At 47.7% G+C, this 11,851-nt stretch overlaps 2 protein-coding genes across 2 annotated transcripts; both read left to right on the plus strand.

The window, feature by feature from the left end:
* Window positions 1–3,243: 3,243 nt before the first annotated feature.
* Window positions 3,244–7,058, plus strand: PCDHB16 (protocadherin beta 16). Its single transcript, XM_047778854.1, has one exon. The coding sequence runs from the start codon at window positions 3,692–3,694 to the stop codon at window positions 6,128–6,130; it is 2,439 nt and encodes an 812-aa protein (XP_047634810.1). The 5' UTR covers window positions 3,244–3,691; the 3' UTR covers window positions 6,131–7,058.
* Window positions 7,059–7,693: 635 nt separating this feature from the next.
* LOC125126444 (protocadherin beta-10-like) lies at window positions 7,694–11,436 on the plus strand. Its single transcript, XM_047778855.1, has one exon. The coding sequence runs from the start codon at window positions 8,354–8,356 to the stop codon at window positions 10,760–10,762; it is 2,409 nt and encodes an 802-aa protein (XP_047634811.1). The 5' UTR covers window positions 7,694–8,353; the 3' UTR covers window positions 10,763–11,436.
* The last annotated feature ends 415 nt before the right edge of the window (window positions 11,437–11,851 follow it).

Raw genomic sequence — 11,851 nt, forward strand, 5'->3', positions numbered from 1 at the left:
GGATTAGACCTCTAGGGTGTAAACCTCCATATGCCATTGGTACTGCCCTGAAAAGACAAAAAGACCAAAAAAAAAAAAAAAACAAAAACAAAAACAAAACAAAAAAAAAACCCAAAGAACAAAAACACTAATGATGGAAACAATGGGCCAAGACAGTCACTAAAGAATAAATTTTAAAGAGATGAGGATCCCAGAAATTCACGGACTCATCATGTCATCCCTGGATTGCTTACTTCTGAGCTTTTCTAACATGAGAAATAAAGGAACTTCTATCTCATTCAAGCCATCATTATTTTAGTTTTGTGCTCCCTCCAGTGGAATCCAATCCTAATGCTCTCACGGCAAGAGTTTTTTTGTTGTTGTTGTTCAAATGTTTTAGAATACAGTCAAACACCCAGATCAACATGTATGGTTTCATCAAACGGACCTCTGTCAACTTCATCTTGGTCTCTAATTTAGTTAAAAGTGCAGAGTGCTTTACATTCATTATCTTTTAAATCCTCTGCCAAACCCTAAGGAAGCAGGCATATTATCTCCTCTCTTGCTCACAATTCTGAACTAATTAAAGGAAAAAAATGAAATATACTCTAAGTCTACCTGAATTGAATGTCTCAGGTTTTTTTTGTTTCACTTTGTGTTTTTTAAGAACACATCCGTGGCATACGGAAGTTCCTGGGCCAGGGGTCGAATCAGAGCTGCATTTAAGACCCACATCGCAGCTTGTGGCAATGCCAGATACTTGATCCACTGAGTGAGGCCAGAGATCAAACCTACATCCTCATGGATAATAGATCCGGTTCTTGACCCGTTGAGCCACAACAGAAACTCTGAATGTCCCAGTTCTTAAGGTGTATGCGATGGCGGGCATTAATTGGTAGCATTGTCTTCCTAGCTAAGGAAGTGAAATCCTTCTAGCTCATGAATTGAACTCCTATGTAGAAGTGTAACTTTTAGCCTATAGCTTGTATTTGTTTCTATGCTAAAGATCACACTGCTCTGAACCAATAAAACCACCGTTCTTGTTAAAAGTCATGCTGAAAAAATTTAGAGGGTCATAAATCACTTTATTCTGAAGGGATGAGAGATGAATCAGACATTCTTCAGCATTTGGTGTGCTAACGCTATTCTTGCAGTGTGATGAATTTTTGTTGACTCTGATGCTGGGTGCATGAAAATTCATGCTTATGTATGTCTCTTGCTGCTATTAAAAATTACCACAAACAGGAGTTCCTGTTGTTATGCAGCAGAAATGAATCCAACTAGCATCTATGAGGATGCAGGTTCCATCCCTGGCCTCGCTCAGTGGGTCAGGCATCTGGCGTTGCCACGAGCTGTGGTGTAGGTCCCAGACCTGGCTCGGAATCCGAGTTGCTGTGGCTGTGGCATAGGCTGGCAGCTGTAGCTCTGATGTGCCCCCTACCCTGGGAATTTCCGTGTACTGAGGGTGTGGCCCTAAAAAGCAAAAAAAAAAAAAAAAAACCCGAAAACAGTATTTCTTCCCACTGTGGCGCAATGGGATGCGCAGTGTCGCTGGAGCACTGGGTGCAGGTTTAATCCCCGGCAAGGCACAGTTGGTTAAGACGCTCACCTTGCCACAGCTTCAGCACAGGTTGCAACTGTGGCACAGATCTGATCCTTGGCCTGGGACCTCCATTTGCCATGAAATGGCCAAAAAAAAAAAAAAGTGAAAAAGTATTTCCACAGACTATTACCACAATGTTGCTTAAAACAGTAAAATGTACTGCTATACAGTCCTGTAGGTCTGATGTCTGACATGTCTGACATGGGCCTGATGGGCTAAATTCGAGGTGTCAGCAGGGTTGCATTCTCTTCTGATGGCTCTAGAGGAGAACCCATTTCTTTGTCTTTCCCAGCTTCCAGATGCTGCCTATATTTCTTGACTCATGGCCCCTCTCACCCATGGTCAAAGCCGGCAACACTGTGCTGCTTAGTCCAATTCTTCCATAATCACATCTCCCATCTTCCCGGCTGAAGCCAGGAACGGTTCTCTCCCTCCCAGATAACCCAGGAGAAGCTACCCTCCACAAGCGCCTCCGTTTAATTACATCTATGAATTCTCTTCCGCCATGTGAGATAGCATATTCACAGATCTGGGGGACTGGGGCATGGACATCTTTCCGTGGGTCGCCACTATTCTGCCTACCACACGGTGGCTGCATGGAAGAAAATTGTCCAGCTTAGCGGTGCCACCGGTGCCAAAGGAAGGCATGTAGACCTCACGGATGAGATGCTTTAACCCCAGGCAAGAGAGTTAACACGCTTCTCAAGATCATTAACAAAAACACGGAATTTACAAAGATATTTTGAATCTTTACTGCAATTCAACTAACATATAACAAATGGAAAATCTGGACTAAGGGGGTATTAGGGGTTTTTTGAGATAATGAAAATGTTCTAGAATTGACTGCATTACTCGGTGAATATATGAAAAACCATTGACTTGTACATTTTATTTTTATTTTTTTCCACCACACCTGAGGCATATGGAAGTTTCCAGCCGGGGATTAAATCCACGCCACCTCAGAGGCAACTAACCCGCTGTGCCACCTCAGGAACTCTGACTTGTACATTTAAAATGAGTGAATGGTATGGCATGTGAACTACATCTCATTAAAGCTGTTTTTAAAAAGGAATAAAACAAATTATTCTCATCATGATAAAAAAAAAATCCAAGAGCATGGCAGGCCTAACCTTTAGACTGCTTTTTTTGTTTCTATTTTTTATTTTTGGCTTTTTAGGGCTGCATCCACAGCATATGGAGGTTCCCAGGCTAGGGGTCAAATTGGATCTGTAGCCACTGGCCTACACCACAGCCACAGCAATGAGGGATCTGAGCTATGTCTGTGATCTACACCACAGCTCACCGCAATGCCAGATCCTTAACCCACTGAGCGAGGCCAGGGATGGAACCTACATCCTCATGGATACTAGTCAGATTGTTTCCACTGAGCCATGATAGGAACTCCCCTAGACTGCCTTTTTGATAATAACTTTACAATAATTTGCAAGTTTTGAAAACTCACAGTCCTCAGGCTTAGCAGGTAATCCACACAGTAATAAGATATTGATAAAATACTCTTTGGAACCATCACTGATGCAATTTTGCAGTGTCCACTCATTTGTCACTCTATAACATGTACCATGAAAATGATGTGCTTGCGAATCTGTTCCCATATTACTTTGGAAGTATTTTGCTCTTAAATGTATCTTCTTCTCAGCTTACATGTTAGTTAATTATTTCATTTAATCATTAAACCTGAACAGCTTTAGTCAACAGAAATGAAAATTTGCTCCTAGTACTCCAACTGTGCGACAATGCAGCTTTCCCTGAACTCATAAAAACCACACGAAAATAGAACTCAGTGTTTTCTATTAGAGAACACAGCTTAGACAACTCATCTGGAACATATAGGAGAATTTTGCATCCAATGTTAAACCAGAAAAGGTAAGATACAGTGAGAACGCACGGTGGCGCTGCAGGTTAAGGTGATGAAAACCAGAACTGCCTCCGTAGCTCCAGTATCCAGCCAGTTTCACACTGCTTGGAAGCTGAAGACTAGCTTTCTCAGTCAGAGCAAAAGTGAGTGTGAAACCTCTTTAAAACAATATTTAGAGACATAGTTCTGACCTTCTAGACTGCAGGACCGGACTACCAGGATCTTGGGCATATATGAGCTCCTATGAACTCAGTTTTCAGGAGAGCGCAATGGAGATTGGATGCATGTGCAATCGGAGACAAAGGCAAGTCCTAGTTTTCTTTGTTTTGCTGGGCATGTCTGGGGTGATCGCTGAGCTGGGGCCCTATTTGGTAGTGGAAGAAACAGAGAGAGGCTCCTTTGTGGCAAATTTAGGAGAAGATTTGGGGTTGGGGTTGACAGAGATATCCACCCGCGCAGCCAGGATCATTTTCCAGGGGAACAAAGAGCATCTGCAGCTCAAGGTTCAGACTGGAGATTTGCTCATAAATGACAGACTAGATCGAGAGGAGCTATGCGGTCCAACTGAACCTTGCATACTGCATTTTCAAGTGTTAATGGAAAAACCCTTAGAGATATTTCAGGCAGAACTGAGGGTGCAAGACATAAACGACAATTCCCCCACGTTCGCTGAAAGAGAAATGATTCTAAAAATACCGGAAAACAGTCCTTTAGGAATTGCATTCCCTCTGAGTAATGCTTTGGACTTGGATGTAGGCAGCAACAACGTTCAGAACTATAACATCAGCCCCAACTCCCATTTCCGGGTTCTAACCCGCAATCGCAGCGATGGGAGAAAATACCCTGAGCTTGTGTTGGACAAAGAGCTGGATCGGGAGGAGGAGCCTGAAATCTCTTTAACCCTGACGGCGCTAGACGGCGGCTCTCCGCCTCGGTATGGGACCGCCCAGTTGCGCATTGAAGTGGTGGACAGCAACGATAACGCGCCTGAGTTTGAACAGTCGCTCTACAAGGTGCATGTTCCTGAAAACAGCCCCGTAGGCTCCCTGGTTGTCACTGTCTCTGCCACTGATGCAGACAGCGGAGTCTATGGGAAAATATCATACACATTCTTTCAGCCTTCAGAAGATATTAGTAAAACTTTGGAGGTAAATCCTATGACAGGCGAAATTCGACTGAGAAAACAATTAGATTTTGAAACGGATCTGTCTTATGAAGTGGACATCAAGGCCACTGATGGGGGAGGTCTTTCAGGAAAATGCACTCTTCTCCTGCAGGTAATGGATGTGAATGACAATCCCCCAAAAGTGACAGTGACTGCACTCAACAGTCCCATCCCAGAGAACTCCCCTGAGAGTGTAGTTGCTGTTTTCAGTGTTTCAGATCTTGATTCAGGGGACAATGGGAAAACAATTTCCTCCATCCAGGATGACCTTCCTTTTACTCTAAAGCCTTCGGTCAAGAACTACTACACCCTGGTAACAGAGAGCCCGCTGGACCGAGAGGAAAGAGCCGAGTACAACATCACCATCACCGTCTCCGACCTGGGGACCCCCCGGCGGCACACCCAGCACAACCTGACCGTGCGCGTGGCCGACGTCAACGACAACGCGCCCGCCTTCAGCCAGCCCGCCTACACCCTGCGCGTCCGCGAGAACAACAGCCCCGCCCTGCACATCGGCACCGTCCGCGCCACCGACGCCGACGCGGGCGCCAACGCCCAGCTCACCTACTCGCTGCTGCCGCCCTCCGACCCGCACCTGCCCCTCGCCTCGCTCGTGGCCATCAACCCCGACACCGGCCAGCTCTTCGCCCTGCGCGCCCTCGACTACGAGGCCCTGCGCGCCTTCGACTTCCAGGTGCGCGCCGCCGACCGCGGCGCGCCCGCGCTCAGCAGCCAGGCGCGGGTGCGCGTGCTCGTGGCCGACGCCAACGACCACGCGCCCGTCGTGCTCTACCCGCCGCAGAACGCCTCGGCGCCCTGCCCCGAGCTGCTGCCCCGGGCGGCCGAGCCGGGCTACCTGCTGGCCAAGGTGGTGGCGGTGGACGGCGACGCGGGCCAGAACGCCTGGCTGTCCTACCGCCTGCTGCAGGCCACCGAGCCCGGGCTCTTCGGCGTGGGCGCGCACAGCGGCGAGGTGCGCACGGCCCGCCCGCTGAGCGAGCGCGACGCGCCCCGGCAGCGGCTGCTGCTGCTGGTGCGGGACCACGGCGAGCCGCCGCTCTCGGCCAGCGTCGCGCTGCACGTGCTGCTGGTGGACGGCTTCTCGCAGCCCTACCTGCCGCCGCCCGAGGCCCCCGGCCGCGCGCCGGGCGCCGGCGCGGACGAGCCGCTCACCGTCTCGCTGGTGGGGGCGCTGGCGTGCGTGTCGGCGCTGCTGGTGGGGGCGCTGCTGGCCTTGGGGGCGGGGCGGCTGTGCCGGCGGGGCGGGGCGGCCTCGGCGGGGGGCGGCTCGGGGCCCGCGGAGGGCGGCGTCGCGGGCCAGCTGCTGGACGTGGGCGGCACGGGGACCCTGGCCCACGGCTACCGCTACGAGGTGTGCCTGGCGGGGGGCACTGGGACCACCAGCGAGTTCAAATTTCTAAAACCAATTATCCCTAATGTCTCCTTTCAGAGTACAGGGCGGGAAGTGGAAGAAAACCCCTCCTTTCGGAATAGCTTTGGGATTTAGTTATTGATAGGAACCTATTTCATAAAGACATGTACTTATTTTTTGCTTAATTATAAATTTTGCCCACTACCACCAATAAGATATGCTTTAATTATCTCTATTTTGTTAATCCTCAATTTCCAAGTGTACTCTACTTCACAGGTTTCCTCTCCTTCATATTTTAGCCCACGAAGTATTTCTCACTAGAATCCCTATGAGTGAAATACGCTTTATTGTCAAAGTTGATGCTACTTTAAAAATTTCCCCCTTTATAGATATCTTTACTGACCTTGTGTTTACATTTTAAACTTCAGTTCCTTTTCTAGAACTTATTCAATTATTAGAATAATTGCCGAATGTGATCTATATATTTACTATTTGATATTTACTATTTTTCTTTCAAGCCTGGTATTTTTCTTGGTTTGTCAACCTCAATTTTCATTATAGCGATTTTCTTAAATTGTGGTGTTTTTTTTTAAATTAGCTTTCCCTGTGTTGGTATCAGCTTATTTAAAATATAGTATTTCCACTGTGTGGTCTGATGAATCTCTAGTGAGCCTTATCTGAAAATAAGAAACACAATTGTAATATGTTGAGTGTGTGTATATGTTTATGTTTGGAGACAAAGCAAAATTTAGGAGTTTATAGTATCACATAGAAATATTTAATAAATTGCTGCTTTTAATTCTGTATGAAAAGAGTCAGAGATCCCTGTTAAGCTTTTAATGACTAACACCGCCGTCCTATTTAGTTGTAAGAACAATAGAAGTCAACAAGCAGAGGTTCATATGATATGCCTTTGATATTCAACAACTACAGTGTTTTGCATATTACCTATCATTTCCCTATGTAATTACTCTCAGTTTAATCTGTATCGTTTGCTTATTATGGGAAAAATAGAGCTTCTTTCTAGATATTAGGCCTTTGAATAAAATCATGAGTCCCGTGAGGCAGATGTAATGTTCTTACTTTCATTAGTGTTAGGATAGACATTAGCGTGGTCTAGTGTTTATTCTGTGCAGAGAAATTAGATCGCAGTAGAACCGAGTGACCTTAAAATAAAGGTCAGTCCCTTTAATTCTGCAAACATTTTCAAAGCAAATTTAAGAAAGACAAAGGCATATGAAAGAAAAGCAACTAACTGCAAAGAATGAGTAAGTGAAAGGACAATTTTCAAATGGCAAAGATTTAAAGGCACTAAACATTATTATACACCCTACTCACTAGAGTTTACTTATGCAAGCTTTCAAAGAATGTCTGATTTGCCAGTCAATGATAATTAAGACATCGTTTTCATTCTTAAGTAGGTCACACACTGAAGAAGGGACAGACTGACATGAAAACAGGAAACAGAAATATTTACAGAGCAATTATACAAGTTTTTATGGGACCATGGTGGAGATACACCCTAAATGCTTCCTTCTAGATTACACAGTGATGATTCTATTTAGCTAAGGATTAGATTTTGAAGAAATTTGTTGAAGAAAGTGGGGAAAGTTTCTTCTGTCCATTTTTAAAAATCTGTTATAATTTTTTTACCTGCCAATATGCATTTTATTTTTTTATTTTTTTTTATTACTCAAATGAAATTATCACATCTGTAGTTACATAATGGTGTTCCTAATGCTCAGTTTTTGAAAATGTAAAATCTACAGCTTGGTGGTTTACAAAGGTCATTGCACTTTTCCTTAGGCCTCCTCACAGTGCTTGGGAGTAGTGTCAGGAGTGAAAGGCTTATCAGTACAGGAACCAAACTAGCTCAATGAAGTGGACAGAGTCAACTGCCGGAAACATTCTTTTCCCAACTCTTGAATTATCAACTTTCCCCATGAAGCAGTGAAAAAACTCAATAATTGAACAGTTCCCTATCTCAGCATTATCTTTTATGGAAACAAAGAAAAATGAAATACTTAAATGACCTGCTAAAGACCAAATTTATAAATGCAAGTGCACAAATTGGATCCAGCCATTTGAGTCTTTTGGAGGCCACGCGGTGGCGCTGCAGACTAAAGAGACGGGCGAAGAACCAGCTCAGAATGCTGCAGAAGTCGCTACGGAAAAGAGGAACAGAGGGGCAGGTAGGCCGGGAGAAAAGCTGTAGCGCCCAGGATTACAAAAGGGAAAACAAAGGAACCCAGACCCCTGCTACTACACGGCTTAAGTCTGGGGTTTGAGGCTGCTGTTTCTTCATGCTGGGATCTGCGACTGTGACCAATTTGACAAAAGGCGTGTTGGGAAGAAGCTATGGAGGCCGGAAGATTGCTCTGCTTAAGACAAAGGCAAGTCCTGTTTCTCTTTCTGTTTGGGGGTGTATCCTTGGCAGGATCTGGGTTTGGACATTACTCGGTGACAGAGGAAGCAGAGAAAGGATCGTTTGTGGTCAATCTGGCAAAAGATCTGGGGCTAGAGGACTGGGAGCTTGTAGCAAGGGGAGCCCGGGTGGTCTCTGATGATAACAAACAATATTTGCTCCTGAATTCGCAAACTGGGGATTTGCTCACAAATGAGAAATTGGACCGAGAAAAGCTGTGTGGCCCCACAGAGCCCTGTGTGCTGCATTTCCAAATTTTAATGGATAATCCCTTTCAGATTTACAAGGCTGAGCTGAGGGTGAGGGACATAAATGATCATTCGCCAGTGTTTCGGGACAAAGAGACAGTCTTAAAAATATTAGAAAATACAGCAGAAGGAACCACTTTTCAACTAGAAAGGGCACAGGATTCAGATGGAGGACTTAATGGTATCCAAAACTACACAATCAACCCCAACTCTTTTTTCCACATTAAAATTAGTTACAGTGACGAAGACATACTATATCCAGAGCTAGTGTTGGACAGGGCGCTGGATCGAGAGAAGCAGCCTGAGCTCAGCTTAACACTCACAGCGCTGGATGGTGGGTCACCGCCCAGGTCTGGAACCACCGCTATACGCATTGTGGTCCTAGATGTCAATGACAATGCCCCTCAGTTTTCTCAGGCAATCTACAAGACCCGGGTTCCAGAGGACAGCCCAGTAGGGTCTTTCATTGCCAAAGTTTCTGCAGGAGATGAAGATGTTGGAGTCAATGCAGACATATCCTACTCATTTTTTGATGCTTCTGAAGATATTCGAACAACCTTTCATATCGATCCTTTTTCTGGGGAAATTGCTCTCAGAGTGATGCTCGATTATGAGCTAGTAAAGTCTTACAAAATAAATATACAGGCAATGGACGGTGGGGGACTTTCGGCAAGATGTACAGTTTTGGTCGAGGTGTTAGACACCAACGACAATCCCCCTGAACTGATCATATCATCACTTTCCAACAATGTTGCTGAGAACTCTCCTGAGACCATACTGGCTGTTTTTAGGATTAAAGACAGAGATTCTGGAGAAAATGGAAAGACAGTCTGTTTCATTCAAGATAATCTGCCATTCGTTCTAAAACCCTCTGTGGAGAATTTTTACACTCTTGTGTCAGAAAGCGGGCTGGACAGAGAAAGTCAAGCCGAGTACAACATCACCATCACCGTCACCGACCTGGGGACCCCCCGGAGGCACACCCAGCACAACCTGACCGTGCGCGTGGCCGACGTCAACGACAACGCGCCCGCCTTCAGCCAGCCCGCCTACACCCTGCGCGTCCGCGAGAACAACAGCCCCGCCCTGCACATCGGCACCGTCCGCGCCACCGACGCCGACGCGGGCGCCAACGCCCAGCTCACCTACTCGCTGCTGCCGCCCTCCGACCCGCACCTGCCCCTCGCCTCGCTCGTGGCCATCAACCCCGACACCGGCCAGCTCTTCGCCCTGCGCGCCCTCGACTACGAGGCCCTGCGCGCCTTCGACTTCCAGGTGCGCGCCGCCGACCGCGGCGCGCCCGCGCTCAGCAGCCAGGCGCGGGTGCGCGTGCTCGTGGCCGACGCCAACGACCACGCGCCCGTCGTGCTCTACCCGCCGCAGAACGCCTCGGCGCCCTGCCCCGAGCTGCTGCCCCGGGCGGCCGAGCCGGGCTACCTGCTGGCCAAGGTGGTGGCGGTGGACGGCGACGCGGGCCAGAACGCCTGGCTGTCCTACCGCCTGCTGCAGGCCACCGAGCCCGGGCTCTTCGGCGTGGGCGCGCACAGCGGCGAGGTGCGCACGGCCCGCCCGCTGAGCGAGCGCGACGCGCCCCGGCAGCGGCTGCTGCTGCTGGTGCGGGACCACGGCGAGCCGCCGCTCTCGGCCAGCGTCGCGCTGCACGTGCTGCTGGTGGACGGCTTCTCGCAGCCCTACCTGCCGCCGCCCGAGGCCCCCGGCCGCGCGCCGGGCGCCGGCGCGGACGAGCCGCTCACCGTCTCGCTGGTGGGGGCGCTGGCGTGCGTGTCGGCGCTGCTGGTGGGGTCGCTGCTGGCCTTGGGGGCGGGGCGGCTGTGCCGGCGGGGCGGGGCGGCCTCGGCGGGGGGCGGCTCGGGGCCCGCGGAGGGCGGCGTCGCGGGCCAGCTGCTGGACGTGGGCGGCACGGGGACCCTGGCCCACGGCTACCGCTACGAGGTGTGCCTGGCGGGAGGTTCTGGAACGAATGAGTTTAAATTTCTGAAGCCGACTCTCCCTAATCTTCCAGTTCAAGACACTGGTAGGAACATAGGGGAAAATGAGAACTTCAGGAACAGCCTTGGATTCAACGTTCAATAAAAGAACTACTTTGAGCTTCCAAAATTTTTATTATCCTCGGCAAACTGCAGATCCCTTTGCCAATCAATCTCTAATAGATTTTTGGTTGGACTGTGGTTGCTTGTATGCATTATCGTTTTTCATGCTCGCCTCATAGTTGTTTTAAAAATCCTTTTTAGTGGTTATAATGACAAAAAAAGTTTTCTGCCTTTTCACATATTTCGTCAAAGTGTTCTATTAATGGAGTAATTGCTGACTTAAAGCTACCAGTAAGAGGTGTGACTGACTGGAGGCTCAGGGACACTGATTTCAAGTTCTTGGAGCTGATTCTTCCCAATATTCAGGCACAAGCCCCGGGGAGGAATAGCAATGAAAAGCCCTCATTTGGAAATAGCTTTGGATTTAATTGTCACCACCGTTTCTTTGAGGGAGTCCCCACTATGGCACAGGGGATTAAGGATCTGGCACTGTCACTGCAGCAGCTCTGGTTGCTGCTGTGGCCCAGATCCATCCCTGGCCAGGGAACTTTCACATGCCACAGGCAAGGCCACAATTTTTTTTTTTAAATTCCTTTTATATTTTAATGTACTTTTGAAGTTTTATGCAACTATGTCAATATTAGTTTAGCTTTAAAACTCCATGGTAGGAGTTGCCATTGTAGTGCAGCAGAAACGAATCTGACTGGGAACTGTGAGGATGGGGTTCAACTCCTGGCCTTGCTCCATGGGTTGAGGATCCAGCACTGCCGTGAGCTATGGTGTAGATTCCAGACACGGCTCAGATCTGGTGTTGCTGTGGCTGTGGTGAAGGCCAGGAGCTGTGGCTCTGATTGGACCCCTAGCCTGGGAACCTCCACATGCCTCGGGTGTGGCCCTAAAAAGACAAAAAATAAAATAAAAACATATAAAAAACCTCCAAGGTAAATTATTTTGCAACTTCAAGTCTAATCTTTAAGTACTATATGTTTTGATAATGTTATTTCATCCTTTCTTGCAATAATCAACAGTTAGTTAGTCCTCATATCTAAATAATAGTTTTTAGGTTTAGTTATTTGAAAAGATACATGTGCTTATTTATTATTATTTTCATTCTAGAAAACTGAGGTCTTGA

Source organism: Phacochoerus africanus, chromosome 4, assembly GCF_016906955.1.
Source record: "Phacochoerus africanus isolate WHEZ1 chromosome 4, ROS_Pafr_v1, whole genome shotgun sequence".
In the NCBI taxonomy this organism is placed as follows: domain Eukaryota; kingdom Metazoa; phylum Chordata; class Mammalia; order Artiodactyla; family Suidae; genus Phacochoerus; species Phacochoerus africanus.

Excerpts from the sequence above, each read along its gene's own strand:
- PCDHB16 (XM_047778854.1), top strand. The coding sequence starts at position 3,692 with ATGAGCTCCTATGAACTCAGTTTTCAGGAGAGCGCAATGGAGATTGGA.
- LOC125126444 (XM_047778855.1), top strand. The coding sequence starts at position 8,354 with ATGGAGGCCGGAAGATTGCTCTGCTTAAGACAAAGGCAAGTCCTGTTT.